The sequence below is a fragment of the Salvelinus alpinus genome, chromosome 18 (genome assembly GCF_045679555.1).
Source record: "Salvelinus alpinus chromosome 18, SLU_Salpinus.1, whole genome shotgun sequence".
In the NCBI taxonomy this organism is placed as follows: domain Eukaryota; kingdom Metazoa; phylum Chordata; class Actinopteri; order Salmoniformes; family Salmonidae; genus Salvelinus; species Salvelinus alpinus.
In genome coordinates, this window is record NC_092103.1 from 7,513,436 (window position 1) to 7,531,085 (window position 17,650).

Below are 17,650 nucleotides of genomic sequence, written 5' to 3' on the forward strand. Positions count from 1 at the left end.
CCTGGCCTGCACACTTGTTTCACTGCAATCTCCTGGCCTGCACACTTGTTTCACTGCAATCTCCTGGCCTGCACACTTGTTTCACTGCAATCTCCTGGCCTGCACACTTGTTTCACTGCAATCTCCTGGCCTGCACACTTGTTTCACTACCATCTCCTGGCCTGCACACTTGTTTCGCCGCAATCGCCTGGCCTGCACACTTGTTTCGCCAGTTTATGGTGGAATAGCGAGGGGAAACAGGGCTACCAGACCAGTAAGTGGGTATATAGCAACAACTTGGAGTGTGCATTGCATACTGTAAATTGGACTGAAGATGTTATTATTGGAGGGCAGTGCACATTCACTATACAGCAGAGCGCCACATGTAGTAAGCCGTCTAATGTGTTTGTGTATTGTGGCTAACTGGTTGTAATTGGTGTGGTGTAATTGCAGAAGCACGGGGAGAGCAAAGGTCAACACTCTGGGTAGTTGGCACAACGTTCACATACACACGGACAGCAACAACACCCCACTGGGAACACACTGGTTGAATCAACGTTGCTTCCGCGTCATTTCAGTGAAACGTGGACTAGACGTTGAATTGACGTCTGTGTCAAGCGGGAACATACTCTCTCCGCGGAGTCCGCAGTGTAAACACAAAAACATGTACAGGGCTCGACATTCAGGTACGTTTGCCAGTGGGACACCAGGCCTGTGCCAAATGAAAGTTACTGGCCCGGATGGGGAAAAAATACTGGCCTGGGTTAAGATCTGACAGGAAAGCGAATGATGAGCGCATCGTTTTTCAATAGCAGGTGATTTTATTTTCATGTGGGCTGAGCAAGTAGCCTACACAGGGTTCATGCAGACATTGGCAGGTCAAGTTCAAGGACTTGCAAGGACTTTGTCAAGCATTTAATTGTAATTTTCAAGGATCTACATTTTATATTTGTTGTAATGGAGTAAAGCTCCCCACAAAATGTAAGCTACAAAAGTATGCATTACCACTTTAAGAATAATGCATTTTTCTGACACAGCGGCTGGATTAACAAGAAGTTAATCTTTTAAAAAATTTCTTTTTTATTTTCTCCCCTTTTCTCCCCAATTTTCGTGGTATCCAATCGCTAGTAATTACTATCTTGTCTCATCGCTACAACTCCCGTACGGGCTCGGGAGAGACGAAGGTCGAAAGCCATGCGTCCTCCGAAGCACAACCCAACCAAGCCGCACTGCTTCTTAACACAGCGCGCCTCCAACCCGGAAGCCAGCCGCACCAATGTGTCGGAGGAAACACCGTGCACCCACCCTCCTCGGTTAGCGCGCACTGCGCCCGGCCCGCCACAGGAGTCGCTGGAGCGCGATGAGACAAGGATATCCCTGCCGGCCAAACCCTCCCTAACCCGGACGACGCTATGCCAATTGTGCGTCGCCCCACGGACCTCCCGGTCGCAGCCGGCTGCGACAGAGCCTGGGCGCGAACCCAGACTCTGGTGGCGCAGCTAGCACTGCGATGCAGTGCTCTAGACCACTGCGCCACCCGGGAGGCCCGTTTTATGAGTTTTTATTATGAGTGTTTCTGTTTTTGAATTTGGCGCTCTGCAATTTCACCGGATGTTGGCCAGGTGGGACGCTAGCGTCCAGGTGGGACGGTGGGACGCTAGCTACCCTAGAGAGGTTATGAATAATGATTTTTTTTAATAGGCCTTCCAAATTTCCCAATGGCATTATGCATTGGTATTTACATTATTTTTACATTCTAAAATATGTCAGAATAATGTGGGCAAAAGACTACATCCACCGGCAGATGCTCCCGACACAAACACACTAGTGAAGTCTGTCCATGTGGTAAGTAGTCAGTCTTGCCATTTGAGATGTTCAAGTTATTTAGGGGTTATTGTATCACGCGTGACGAAAAAGCAAAAAGCAAACAGGTTTCCCTTTGTTATGGAACGCTTGTCTGATTTTTAAGGCAGGCTATTCCATGGCATGATGACTGAATTGCGCATCGCAAATCTTCAACCGAGACTTTAAACTTTTGAAATACCTGGTTTGCATTCTTTCCTTGTCATTTACCTGTGGATATCATAACTTGGAACATCTTTCCTGCTGCTTTCTTACTCCTACCGCTGTCGATCTTCAACAACCAGCTGTTTGAGAGCTGCGCGATCTCTCTGCCGGACAGATTATCTCAAACTAGACTATATGTGTGCGGCTTGCGTTGTGTGTGGTAAGTAATGGACATAATGAATGAACAACTTCCGGAATTCATCCGTTTAAAAAAAATATATATATATATATAGCCTAGATAAAATATAACATTATTGCAATATTTTTTTAACCTTTCACGAGCCTCTACCCCGGGTCCGGGATCACCCCCCACCCCCCCACACACTGATTAGCATAGCTAGCATAGCTTCACAAGTAGATAGTAGCATCTAAATATCATTAAATCACAAGTCCAAGTCCATTTTTTCTCTCCACCAGTAGCTATCACCAATTCGGCTAAACTAAGATATTGATAGCCAATAACCTATAAAAAACCTCATCAGATGACAGTCTGATAACATATTTATGGTATAGGATAGGTTTTGTTAGAAAAAAGTGCATATTTCAGGTAGAAATCACAGTTTACAATTGCACCGACCATCACAACACGACTAGAATTACTATAGAGAGCAACGTGTATGACCAATTTACTCTTAATAAAACATTTCATAAGAATAGACAAAGCATAGCAATGGAAAGACCCAGATCTTGTGATTCCAGACAATATTTCAGATTTTCTAAGCGTTTTACAGCGAAAACACAATAAATCGATAAGTTAGCATACCACATGTGAAAACGTTACCAGAGCATCGATTCAAGCCAAAGAGAGCTATAACGTAATCATCGCCAAAATATATAAATTATTTCACTAACCTTCTCAGAATTCTTCCGATGACACTCCTGTAACATCATTTTACAACATACATATACAGTTTGTTCGAAAATGTGCATATTTAGCCATACAAAACCGTGGTTACACAATGAAAATACTAGGAAATCAAGCCTCAAAATGTCGGATGTCATCTTTCAGAGTGATCTAGTTTAATCGAAAGCTAATCATATACTTGACTAAAAAATACAGGGTTGACAGGAATCGAAAGACAAATTAGTTCTTAATGCAATCGCTGATTTACATTTCTAAAATTATCCTTACTTTCTTATACAGCGTTCGCCAAGAGAAGCTATAACAAACAAAATGGCGTAATATGCGTTTAAAATATTTCGACAGAACAACGATTTATCATATTAAATATTCCTTACTATGAGGTGATTTTCCATCAGATTCTTGGGCAATGTATCCTTTCTTGGGTCTAATCTTCTTTTGGTCGATAGATGTCCTCTGTCCTTCGAAATATCCACTAACGATCGAACGGGACCCCGAAACGTGCCCAAAGTTTCAGAGTGCACGACAAAGAAATTCCTCAAAATCGCACTAAACGGATATAAATTGCTATAAAACGGTTCAAATTAACTACATTATGATGTTTTTAACAACTATAACGACTAAAAACATGACCGGATAAATATCACTGGCTAAACAACCATTTGGAAGGAGGCAGGTCTGATGTCCATCTTGCGCAAGACGCATGCAGGAAGAGAGCGGTACTTCCACGTTTTCGTGTTTTATAGTGGCTCTGATTGCGCAATCGAATCCATTCAAAGCGTGATGACGTACTGACACCCAGAGGAAGACGTAGGCAGTGTCGGTTTCTCCATAGCATCTACTGGCACCTTAAAACCGATCCCAGATCAGGGGTAAAAATTTCTGAAATCTGACTCCCTGTCAGGAAAAGTGCTGTAGAAGTAGTTCTGTACCACTCAGAGACAAAATTCCAACGGCTATAGAAACTAGAAAGTGTTTTCTATCCAATAATAACAATAATATGCATATTGTACGATCAAGAATTGAGCACGAGGCAGTTTAATTTGGAGACCAAAAAATGCTAATGCGGAACAGCACCCCCTATAGTTGCAAGAAGTTAACTGGCCCAAGCGGGCCACTGACGGGATGATCGACTGGCCCAGAGGGTTTCCAAAACCTCCCCGGGCTAGCGGGCAGCCGTGAATGTCGACCCCTCATGTACACACTGTCATCTCTCACAGATATATTTTGTTATGTTACAGCATTATTCTGAAATGGATAAAATACTCCCCCCCCCCCCCCCCCTTATCAATCTACATGCAATACCCCATAATGACAAAGCAAAGACAGGTTTTCAGAAATGTATAACAAATTAAATACTGAAATATCACATTTACATAAGTATTCAGACCCTTTACTCAGTACTTTGTTGAAGCACCTTTGGCAGCGATTACAGCCTCGGGTCTTCTTGGGTATGACGCTACAAGCTTGGCACACCTGTATTTGTGGAGTTTCTCCCAATTTTCTCTGCAGATCCTCTCAAGCTCTGTCAGGTCGGATGGGGAGCGTCGCTGCACAGCTATTTTCAGGTGTCTCCAGAGATGTTCTATCGGGTTCAAGTCCGGGCTCTGGCTGGGCCACTCAAGGACATTCAGAGACTTGTCCCGAAGCCACTACTGCGTTGTCTTGGCTGTGTGCTTATGGTCGTTGTCCTGCTGGAAGGTGAACCTTCGCCCCGGTCTGAGGTCCTGAGCACTCTGGAGCAGGTTTTCATCAAGGATTTCTCTGTATTTTACTCCGTTCATCTTCTCCCAATCCTGACTAGTCTCCCAGTCTCTGCCGCTGAAAAACATCCCCACAAGATGATGGTGCCACCACCATGCTTCACCGTAGGGATGGTGCCAGGTTTCCTCCAGACAGACCAGGCATTCAGGCCAAAGAGTTCAATCTTGGTTTCGTCAGACAAGAGAGTCTTGTTTCTCATGGTCTGAGAGTCCTTTAGGTGCCTTTTGGCAAACTCCAAGCGAGCTGTCATGTGCCTTTTACTGAGGAGTGGCTTCCGTCTGGCCACTTTACCATAAAGGCCTGATTGGTGGAGTGCTGCAGAGGTGGTTGTCCTTCTGGAAGGTTCTCCCATCTCCACAGAGGAACTCAAGAGCTCTGTCAGAGTGACCATCGGGTTCTCTATCAACTCCCTGACCAAGGCCCTTCTCTCCCGATTGCTCAGGTTTGGCCGGGCGGCCAGCTCTAGGAAGAGTCTTGGTGGTTCCAAACTTCTTCCATTTAAGAATGATGGAGGCCCCTGTGTTCTTGGGGACCTTCAATGCTTTTTGTCATTATGGGGTATTGTGTGTAGATTGATAAGGAGAAAAAAAAAAACTATTTCATCAATTTTAGAATAAGGCTGTGACAATGTGAAAAAAGTCAGCATTCTTAATGCTTTGTATAGGCTACACACCGGTACACTGTGGTTCACCTTCAGTTCATATCCTTAACCACACACACGACCTATAGCTGTGAAAGTGGTCGTTTGTGGTTTGCCTGTAGATCTAGTTGAACGAGTGTGTCTGGACTGTTGATGAGACTGCATCAACACAGTAGGCAAGTGAGGGACAGTTCCCTGTTTTACCTGAAGCTCGTGCCTGTCACCTCCCCTCCACTCACACCTGTGGTTGTGAAAGTAGTAGTAGGCTATAGGTTATTTATATTTGTGGGCTGCGGGATAGTTAGTCAGACGGAGGCCAGTCCCCTCCCCTGTCTGTAGTAGATGGTTGACAGTAGTCTCCTGTGTGGTATAGATACCAGACTAGCTGACGTGTGTGTGTGTGTGTGTGTAGATAGTGTAGCCAAACCGCATTGTGTGTGTGGCCAGGTGATGACGACTCCCAGGGGACTACTATTTCAACTAAAAAGGCATTAAACATTTCTAATGTAGAGGATCTGTGGTTGACAATATTACTGTATGTGCTGTGGTGGGAAACGTTTAAGGCCCTCCTAGGCTCTTCTAGCTAAGTAGCTCCTCCGTATACATTATTTATACCACGTCTATGAAGTGCAAGAATAGAGCCTGTTTAAGTTTAAATTGTACTTTTTAATATTCATTTTGAAGTTTTAGTGTGTTAAAATTGAGCAAAAATTCCTGTATTTTCAGCTAATGCTCTTCAATCCTCTGTGATAGTAAACTCATTTCTAATTCATTACTCCCCATCCTGCCTGCTTTTGATTGGATAGATGTCTCGCTAACGTATTGCATGAGGGACCTCTGGGACTCATGGCGGGCGGGAGGGCGGGGCGGTTGACGACGACAGCTGTCTTGGAGACGGAGTGTGTGTGAGACGGAGTGTGTGTGTGTGACAACGAGGTGGGATAAACCGGGCATGTGCTACGAGACGGTGTATGCGTGTGTGTCACAGCGAGGTAGCTGAAACTCATTAGTCTCATGCAGGGCCATTGTGCTGCAGCGACGTCTCATTCACCAAGTAATCAGTGTGTGTGTGTGTGTGTGTGTGTGTGTGTGTGTGTGTGTGTGTGTGTGTGTGTGTGTGTGTTTGTGTGTAAGTAGAATTATCAGCTTGGTCCCCATGCCTGTGTCTAATATAAAAGCCCACAAGCCCATCATGAGGCTAGCCTAGCTAGCATGTAAAGGTGGTATCAGATTATAAAGGCAACAGATTTACCTGCAGTGTGGGGAGGGGCACCACCTACAGTACACCTTTGTGACCCTTAAACCCGGGTTCCTGCAGCTTTTACTGGTGTTTTATAGTGTTTTATAACTGTTATGGCTCACATTAGAAACGCCTCATAAACTCTACTACTGGGAGCCTGTTAAACACAGCACTGCACAGAGCAGGAAGACACACACACACACACACACACACACACTGTGATATAATATTAGAATGTATGAATGGATACTAATGGTAGAGCAGGATAATTGACCTCCGCTATGCATGCTGTATCACGCCCCTGGAATTACACACACACACACACACACACACACACACACACACACACACACACACACACACACACACACACACACACACACACACACACACACACACACACACACACACACACACACACAGTACAGTCTCTCCTCTTCATTTGGAAAAATAAAAACACTAACGCAGCATGTGGCACCCAAATAGGGGAGGAATGAAAAGGTTGCAGTGTTACTCCTGATTAGAACAAAAATTCCGTTGACCTTTGTGGAAGCGGTCCTGTTTCTGTCCTACCTTCGTCGTCTGGAAAATGTCACCGTGTAATTAGGATGGAGTTTGCTACTTCTGTTCTGCTGTGGCAGCGACTTCTAGAGGATTGATAGGAGGCGGGATGTCATCCTCTCTGCTACTCTAAAGGTCAGGACACGAGCAGTGTTTGGGTGAGGAGGCTTAGTAAAACACGTGTACTTGATGGTGATACAAAAAAAAAGTCATCGATTAATACTGAATTTAAATAGGTCGCCAATGTTATGGAGCAGATAAGGGAGCAAACATGTCTTGCTAAACTTGTCAAACTCGTTAGGCTACACCAAATGGCACGAACGGAGTGGATTTTGATATACGAAGGGATTTGATGTGGAGCAGAGGAGCCATGTTTTTATTTAAAATAAATGTATTTTCCGACTAGCGCTGCCTTTGCTACTTTATTTAGGGAAAATGTACGTACGGACGGCGATTGTGATATGTGGTTGTCTCACCCCCGCTATCTTAAGATGAATGCACTAATGGTAAGTCGCTCTGGAGCGTCTGCTAAATGACTAAAATGGTAACATGCTACTGCATATAGCCTCGCTACTGTTATTTTTCACTGTCTTTTTACTGTTGTTTTTATTTCTTTACTTACCTATTGTTCACCTAATACTTTTTTTTTTTTTTTTTTACTGTTGGTTAGAGCCTGTAAGACAGCATTTCACTGTAAGGTCTACACCTGTTGTATTCAGCGCACGTGACAAATAAACTTTGATTTGACTTGATTTGTAACCTCCCGAGTGGAGCAGTGATCTAAGACACTGCTTCGCAGTGCTAGCTGTGCCACTAGAGATTCTGGGTTCGAGTCCAGACTTTGTCGCAGCCGGCCGCGACCGGGAGACCCATGGGGTGGCGCATAATTGGCCCAGCGTCGTCCGGGTTATGGGAGGGTTTGCCCGGCAGGATGTCCTTGTCCCATCGCGCACTAGCGACTCCTGTGACTGGCCGGGCGCGGTGCACACTGACACGGTTGCCAGGTGTACGGTGTTTCCTCCCACACATTGGTGCGGCTGGCTTCCGGGTTAGGTGGGCATTGTGTGAAGAAGCAGTGCGGCTTGGTTGGGTTGTGTTTCGGAGGACGCACGGCTCTCGACCTTTGCCTCTCCCGAGTCCGTACAGGAGTTGCAGAGATGAGACAAGACTGTAACTACCAATTGGATACCACGAAATTGGGGAGAAAATGGGGGGGGGGATATATGATGATAATAATAAAATGTAGAGATTTGAAATAGATAAGAGAATTGGGTCAGTTCCCCCAGTACTGCTGTTCCCTCCTCCCCCTTAGCAGTGCGGGTGAGTCAGGGGGAGGCTGAGAGCTGGTTGCTTGATTGAATTAGATGAGGTGGGGGAGTCAGGGAGGTTAGGATGGAATTGAATTCGACTTGATTGAGGATGGTTAGGAAGGGGGGGGGCAGACAGTGTGAGGTGGTGGGGTCGCTGCCATCAGATGGAGGCTGTCATTGGCTTTAAATTGATGTCCCACCCATAAGGATGATACATTTGCTGGCAGTGCCTTCAGAAAGTATTCATACACCTTGACTTATTCCACATTTTGTTGTTACATCCTGAATTCAAAATGGATTAAATTGTTGTTGTTTTTCTCACCCATCTACACACACTCTGTTTTTACACATTAGAGTAAAAAAAGTTTTTTGATACAGAAATATCTCATTTACGTAAGTATTCACAACCCTCCTCAATACTTTGCAGAAGCACATTTGGCAGCGTTTGCAGCTGTCAGTCATTCTGGGTAATTCTCTAAGCGCTTTCCACACCTGGATTGTGCAACATTTGACCATTATACTTTTCAAAAACGTAATGATGGTGTTGGAGTCGTGCCTGGACACGCAGTCGTGGGTGAACAGGGGAGTACAGGAGGGGACTAAGCACGCACCCCTGAGGGGCCACCGTGTTGAGGATCAGCGTGGCAGATGTGTTGTTGCCTACCCTCACCACCTGGGGTCGTCCAGGATCCAGTTGCAGAGGGAGGTGTTTAGTTCCAAAGCAGCAACTACTCTTCCTGGGGTCCAAACAAATCAAGGCAATCATGTTTGCAATAAGGTAGTAAAGTAAAACTGCCAAAAATATTACAAAGAAATGAACTTTATGTCCTGAATACAAGGTGTTATGTTTGGGGCAAATCCAACACGTCACTGAGTACCAGTCTTCATATTGTGTTACTGTGAGTAGGCCAGTGATGCAAAATCTCAATTTACACACACACACACACACACACACACACACACACACACACACACACACACACACACACACACACTGAAAGATCAAAGTGTTGACAGGCGTTTTAATGCTGGCTGCGTCTCCCCGGCACTACTTCAGGAGGTAGTTCAGTTTGACAGGGGTGTGGTGAGAGGTGTGTGTGTGAGTGTACATGGGTGCGTGATTTGGAATTCAAGTTGCCAGTGGTGGCCTCTCCATAGTGAACTACAATACGGCCGGTTGCAGAGAGCTGCAGGGCATGGTGAGAACACACACACATACACACACACACACACACACACACACACACACACACACACACACACACACACACACACACACACACACGGCACAGGGCAGGGTGTGAACAGAGCAGAGCAGACAGGGCTGTTAGAGGATATGTTACCTGGGCAGACGTTTGTTTGGCCATCCGTTGAAGCTGAGGTGAGTTTGATTGATTAAAGTTTAATCTGCTGTTGAATGTTTTTCTCCAGAGGTGCCCTTGGAACTACTAACACGACTGGCTGTGTTTGCAAGAAATAGAAAATGGAGAAATAGGTTGGAAACAGAGAGGGTTGTGTTTGTATGGTTTGTGTGTGTGTGTGTTTGGGATGAGTGTGTGCCCAATAGATTTGTGTATTGTGTTCGTTTGTTGTGTGTGAACTGTTCATTGTGTTTCTAACTCACTCTCCTCTCTCTCTCTCTCTCTCTCCCTCTATCTATCTTTCTCTCTCTTTCTTTACCCCTTCTCTCCCCCCTACAGAGGTCCTTCCGTTCGTTCGGTATCGATGACCGTCACGTCATGGCCAAACACTCCACCATCTACCCATCGTCGTCTGAACTGGAGGCGGTCCAGACCCTGGTGTCCACCGTGGAGGGTGCCCTCAAACACGTCTCTGATTGGATAGACCAGAGCAATGTCCAATCGGTGCAGAGTAACAGCCAGGCAGACGCAGCAGCCGGCCAGACCGACGGCCAGCCGAACCCCACAGACAGCACGGCGACAGAGGACGCTAGTGCTGACCATGGCGACGACCTTAACGACGACCCCGACGTTAGTCCCAGCGCCAGCCCAGATGACTGCACAGACAGCAGCAGCAGGTGGGGTTCCGGCTGCGATATAGGCCTATGGTGTTCCGTTGCGTGTCTGCCAGGTCGACAGTCATTTGTTTTGGTTATTTTCTATTTCCAGATATTGGGACATTTTGACTCTTGATGTTATGGAATTCTATTGACGACTTGATATTGATCTGTTTTCTCTAATAACTTATGTGGTAGTACAGTTTCTGTAGTTTAGTTAGTTAGTCGGTTAGTTCACCTATCCAATGTTTTAAGTGTAACCCAGCTGCCTGTTATCCCCAGGGAGCCTGGTGGAGGTGTGCTGTGTGGGGTGATGAGGATCGGCCTGGTGGCTAAAGGGCTGCTCATCAAAGAGGACATGAACCTGGAGCTGGTGCTGATGTGTCGAGAGAAACCCACAGATGCACTGCTGTGCACTGTCTGTGAGAACCTGCCCCTGCAGATACAAGTAAGAGATATGAGAGAGACAAACAAACACAAACACACACACCAGGGTTTCCGTTAGCAGGTAATTGACGGCTTTTGGTCCCCCCCCCCAAAAAAAAAAGATTAAGCAAAAAATATGGTAAATACAATTGTTGCCGGCCAAATTGACGGCAGAAAAAACTATCCCTTTTTGGTTACTACATGATTCCATATTTGTTATTTCTGAATATTTGATGTCTTCACTATTATTCTACAATGTATATTTTCAAAGAAGTGTGGGATCACCATTATTTGGACCGTATAGATTAATGAGCCAACTCGGTTTCACCATTTACCATACTGGAATACAGGTTTCAATTCGATTTATTAATGTTTGTAAAATTACCATTCAAAAGTATGATTGCGTGTCCATATAGCTGTACCTTGGTATTTGCATTGCTTCTAAGTCAACCTCAAATTGTTTACTGACAGCCCAGCTATCTTCGAGTAGACAAAATAATTATTTTTTATTCGTTAATGGAAATATCAGTCTATAGATTCATTTGCTGAATGTAGTGGAATTTAATTGTGTGTATTTTCGTTAGTCGTCATGCATCTTCTGTATCACTTGCTCACAGCGTACAGAGCCTATTTTGAGGGGGATATCACTTGTCAGACGGCACACGAGCTGGTGCTGCTGCAGCTCCTCAAACAGCTTGTTGCTGCCGGACTGAAACGTGGGCTTTTATAAGCTCAGTCATTGCGCAAGAATTCTGAATGCGATCTCGTGTTTAAAAAAAACCACGCGATTAAAAAAAACAAACACGCGATTAAGAGCTACTCTTTTTATTTCTCAGCTGGTAATTGAAGCGTCTCTCCCATTCGCCGTTCAAGTGCGTAATCAACGGTAGGCAGGCTATATCAATGCGTCACCCATCATTTTGCAATGTGAGCTGGAAGCAGTATCTACTTAAATGATTTGCAACCTCAACTTTTTACTTCGTATTGTGAGGCACGTCGTTCTTACCTTGTTTCAAAGTAGCCTATTAAAAATCCTACCATTAGAAACGTGGAGGCAATTCTTTTATAAAGACTTCCTCATATGCCTTTGAAAACAGGATTTCTCTCCTGTTCCTGTTCTTTCTTTCGTCGTCCAGAAGCCGAAGGCACAATCCTAGTTATATTAGCTACGCATCCTGTTGCATCTTTAGATTCTCCCACTTTTTACATTTCCAACTGAGAGTTTCATCTCTGTCATGTATCTAACCGCTCGCATCTGGCGTTCTGTTTAGAATGGTGTTCTCCTGTGAATTGCATTTTGGCAAATGTTTGAAAATGACGTTTTATTACAGGAGTTGCATGTTCTGTTAAGATGAATTACCATCATTTTAATGTGATTTCTCTCATTCTAAGCACAGCGGGTGGATGCCCTAATGATTTAGATGCACCCAATGCAAATGAGTCCGGTAAATTTCTCAAATGGCCGGTAAATTAAAATCTTCCCACACACACACACACACACACACACACACACACACACACACACACACACACACACACACACACACACACACACACACACACACACACACACACACACACACACACACACACACACACACACACAGCTCTGTGCTATGGAACCCATTTATTTAGCAGTCGGTGCTATATTGGAATCGTGTATTCTCCACCTGTAGATAGGAGACACTCGGTGCCTGTGTGCAGAAGGTCTGGCTAGATCGGGTTTTGTAACGCCGGACAGTCCGGAGGTAAGAAGTCAGTCCTTCTTACCCCCCCTCCTCTCGTCACAGTGCAGTCGTCGCGGAGAGGGCAGCAACAGAAGCCAGGAGACGAGAAGCCACGGTTCTATTTATAAGCTGCTACCATGTGAAATGAATATAGGACTGTCAGCCAGGAGGTTTCCTAATTAGTCAAACACACATATGGCAGCAGAGGTATTCACCCGCGCACGGATACACACGCGCGTGTGGCCACGGCACGAGCACAAACACACACACACGCGCGTGCGCGGTAGCAACGGAACACACAAACACACGCTTGCGTGAGCATACATGTAGGCAAGGTTAACCTCAGCTACATGAACAGGTATACTCATAGGAACTGCCACTGTATACTTCCTAATCCCAAGCATACCTGTTTCCACTCAACATATTATTAATTTTGTTGATTTATTTCACCTTTATTTAAACAGGTCGGCCATTTGAGAACAAGTTGTCATTTACAACTGCGACCTGGCCAAGATAAAGCAAAGCAGTGTGACACAAACAACACAGACTTACACATGGGATAAACAAACGTACAGTCAATAACACAATAGAAAACATCTGTGTACAGTGTGCGCAAATGTAGTAAGATTAGGGAGGTAAGGCAATAAATAGGCCATAGTGGCGAAATAATTTGAATTTAGCAATTAAACACTGGAGTGATAGATAGTGCAGAAGATGAATGTGCAAGTAGAGATACTGGCGTGCAAAGGAGCAAAAAAAAAATCACAATATGTGGATGAGGTAGTTGGGTGTGCTATTTACAGATGGGCTGTGTACAGGTGCAATAATCGGTAAGCTGCTCCGACAGCTGATGCTTAAAGTTAGTGAGGGAGATATAAGACTCCAGCTTCAATGATTTTTGTAATTTGTTCCAGTCATTGGCAGCAGAGAACTGGAAGGAAAGGCGGCCAAAGGAGGAGTGGGCTTTGGGGATGACCAGTGAAATATACCTGCTGGAGCACGTGCTACGAGTGGGTGCTGCTATGGTGACCAGTGAGCTGTGATAAGGCGGGGCTTTACCTAGCAAAGACTTATAGATGACCTGGAGCCAGTGGGGTTGGCGACGAATATGAAGCGAGGGCCAGCCAACGAGAGCATACAGGGCGCAGTGGTGGGTAGTATATGGGGCTTTGGTGACAAAGTGGATGGCACTGTGATAGACTACATCCAATTTGCTGAGTAGAGTGTTGGAGGCTATTTTGTAAATGACATCGCCGAAGTCAAGGATCGGTAGGATAGTCAGTTTTACGAGGGTATATTTGGCAGCATGAGTGAAGGATGCTTTGTTGTGAAATAGGAAGCTTATTCTGGATTTAATTTTGGATTGGAGATGCTTATTGTAAGTCTGGAAGGAGAGTCTAACCAGACACCTAGGTTTTTGTAGTTGTCCACGTATTCTAAGTCAGAACCGTCCAGAGTAGTGATGCTAGACGGGCGGGCAGGTGTGGGCAGCGATCGGTTGAAGAGCATGCATTTAGTTTTACTTGCATTTAAGAGCAGTTGCCAGCGGTCCGGACAACATTTCGATTTGATACACTGAACTCTGTCTGAGAAGTAGTTGGTGAACAAGGCGAGACAGTCATTTGAGAAACCAAAGCTGTTGAGTCTTCCGATAAGAATGCGGTGATTGACAGAGTCGAAAGCCTTGGCCAGGTTGATGTAGAAGGCTGCACAGTATTGTCTTTTATTGATGGCGGTTATAATATCGTTTAGTACCTTGAGCGTGGCTGAGGTGCACCCATGACCCGCTCGGAAACCAGATTGCATAGCGGAGAAGGTACGGTGGGATTCGAAATGGTCGGTGATCTGTTTGTTGGCTTTCGAAGACCTTAGAAAGGCAGGGCAGGATTGATATAGGTATGTAACAGTTTGGGTCTAGAGTGTCTCCCCCTTTTGAAGAGGGGGATGACCGCGGTAGCTTTCCAATCTTTAGGGATCTCAGACGATATGAAAGAGAGGTTGAACAGGCTAGTAATAGGGGTTGCAACAATTGCGGCGGATAATTTTAGAAAGAGAGGGTCCAGATTGTCAAGCCCAGCTGATTTGTAGGGGTCCAGATTTTGCAGCTCTTTCAGAACATCAGCAATCTGGATTTGGGTGAAGGAGAAATAGCGGAGGCTTGAGCAAGTTGCTGTGGGGGGTGCAGAGCTGTTGACCGGAGTAGGGGTAGCCAGGTGGAAAGCATGGCCAGCCATAGAAAAATGCTCATTGAAATTCTCGATTATCGTGGATTTATCGGTGGTGACAGTGTTTCCTAGCCTCAGTGCAGTGGGCATCTGGGAGGAGGTGCTCTTATTCTCCATGGACTTTACAGTGTCCCAGAACTTTTTGGAGTTTGTGCTACAGGATGCAAATATCTGTTTGAAAAAGCTAGCCTTTGCTTTCCTGACTGCCTGTGTATATATGGCCTCATATAGCGATGGTGTAGAGTTCACAGTACACACATAGCAGCATTTTCTTGACCTTGGTCTAAATTGAAGCCTACATTTCCATGTTAACACATGCTCACATCCATAGCCATATCAGAGCTACATTTTTGGCTTGTTTTCCCATATGTCAGTGGAATGTTGTGTGAAACTTGTGGGACATTTATGGTTCTGTCTTATTACTCCGAGCCCTTTCCCATCTCCTCTCTCCCCCTCTTCCATGGCCCCTTCTCCCATGGTCAGAGAGGCATCCAGTCAGGCAGTGTCAGCAGCCCAGTGCTTTAGATCACATTGTAATGGATTGCAGATTGGTCCTGTGTGGCTGCGCAGTTAAACAGCCAACGCACTAGCTATGTGTCCTTGAGTGTGTGTGTGTGTGTGTGTGTGTTTTTTTAATGTATCTTTGGTAGTGTATTTGTGTGTGTCTTTATGTCTGTGCGAGGGTTTATGTATCTTTGTGTGTGTGTGTGTGTATCAGTGTGTGTGTGTGTGTTTTTTTAATGTATCTTTGGTAATGTATTTGTGTGTGTCTTTATGTCTTTGCGCGGGTTTATGTATCTTTGTGTGTGTGTGTGTGTGTGTGTGTGTGTGTATCAGTGTGTGTGTGTGTGTGTGTTTTTTTAATGTATCTTTGGTAGTGTATTTGTGTGTGTCTTTATGTCTTTGCGCGGGTTTATGTATCTTTGTGTGTGTGTGTGTGTGTGTATCAGTGTGTGTGTGTGTGTGTATCAGTGTGTGCGTGTGTATCAGTGTGTGTGTGTGTATCAGTGTGTATGGCTGTCTGAGTGCTGCTGACACTCTAAAATTCATCATCTGATCTTAAGCCGGATCACTGGGGCCAGAGGTAATTGATTTCCCTTGTATGAGAGAATAATTAATAAAAAGGACTCACACACACACACACACGCACACACACACATCGTAATTGTGTGTGTGTGGGAAGAATGCATAAAAAGGACATGCACATTGTAATTGTGTGGCTGGCATTAATACAAGGGATTATAGTGACAGAACTAGCTTTCAGCCTCCACATCAAACAATGTTGTTTTCAATCAGGACCCTTTTTTCTTTCTTTCTTTTTATTCTCCCCCTCGCTCTCTCTTCTCATAATCTGCTTTGAAAATGCATCGTGTGTGTGTGTGTGTGTGTGTGTGTGTGTGTGTGTGTGTGTGTGTGTGTGTGTGTGTGTGTGTGTGTGTGTGTGTGTGTGTGTGTGTTTGTGTGTGTGCGAAATGCACTGTTGGTGATTGGGCTTGCTCTTAACGGCTTTCACAGCCTGGACTGAGACCAGCTGAGATTGTCATGACCCAAGCCACGGGTCAAGTGCAGTTTGTCCTGGCTGTGACCTTTAACCCTTGACCTCTAACGCCTGCTGTTATTGACCTCTGACCCCTAACAGAAGTTAACCGAAGAGAAGTACGAGGTGCAGCGCTGTGTGCCAGAGGCAGCCATCTTGGTGTGTAGTACGACAGAGCCAAAACTCACCCTGAAGGTCACCCTCACCTCCCCGCAGATGAGAGAGGACAGCGACACGGACGAACAAGGTACCACAATCACGTCTGTTTCGCTGTTGTTTTTGTGTTTACGTGTGTCTTCTTCTCTTCCAACGGAGGTACTGAAATGGGGTTAAGGGGGAAATGAAATGAGTTTGTCTTTGCATGGAAGAGGGATATAGAGGGGGGAGGTATTGAGGTGTGTAGGTTTGCATACGCATGTTTGTGCGCACATCTGTGTGTGTGTGTGTATGATTTATGCTACTGCAGAGATCAGCAGCACTAGTGTTGTTAGCAGCACTCCACTGGGACACAGTAAGCTTTGAAAATATATCCATGGCCCTCTCCCAAGCTACACCCGTATTCCTCCTGCCTTGGGGAGACAATACATGCATAAGACAAGACGCCATATTCCCTCTACACTAACTCTTCATCAAACCTTGCGCATGGTGTGAACGTACAGTGCCTTGCTAAAGTATTCATCCCCCTTGGCGTTTTTCCTATTTTGTTGCATTACACCCTGTAATTTAAATGATTTTTTATTTGGATTTCATGTAGTGGACATACACAAAATAGTCCAAATTGGTGAAGTGAAATGAAAAAAATTACTTGTTTTAAAATGTAAAAAAATACGGAAAAGTCGTGCGTGCATATGTATTCACCCCCTTTGCTATGAAGCCCCTAAATAAGATCTGGTGCAACCAATTACCTTCAGAAGTCACATAATTAGTTAAATAAAGTCCACCTGTGTGCAATCTTAGTCTCACATGATCTCAGCATATTTACACTTGTTCCCAAAAGGCCCCAGCGTCTGCAACACTACTAAGCAAGGGGCATCACCAAGCAAGTGGCACCATGAAGACCAAGGAGCTCTCCAAACAGGTCAGGGACAAAGTTGTGGAAAAGTACAGATCAGGGTTGGGTTATAAAAAAATATCCGAAACTTTGAACATCCCACGGAGCAACATTAAATCCATTATAAAAAAAGAATATGGCACCACAGCAAACCTGCCAAGAGAGGGCCGTCCACCAAAACTCACGGACCAGGCAAGGAGGGCATTAATCAGAGAGGCAACAAAGAGACCAAAGATAACCCTGA

At 45.1% G+C, this 17,650-nt stretch overlaps 1 protein-coding gene across 6 annotated transcripts in view; it reads left to right on the forward strand.

The window, feature by feature from the left end:
* Positions 1 to 17,650, forward strand: part of strbp (spermatid perinuclear RNA binding protein) — a 128,992-nt gene that overhangs the window by 70,432 nt on the left and 40,910 nt on the right. For all 6 annotated transcript variants that reach the window (XM_071349900.1, XM_071349899.1, XM_071349902.1 and 3 more), the window contains exons 4-6: positions 10,124 to 10,461; positions 10,723 to 10,888; positions 16,458 to 16,602. In XM_071349900.1, coding sequence (XP_071206001.1) covers positions 10,124 to 10,461; positions 10,723 to 10,888; positions 16,458 to 16,602 — 649 coding nt within the window. The remainder of the gene's footprint in view (positions 1 to 10,123; positions 10,462 to 10,722; positions 10,889 to 16,457; positions 16,603 to 17,650) is intronic.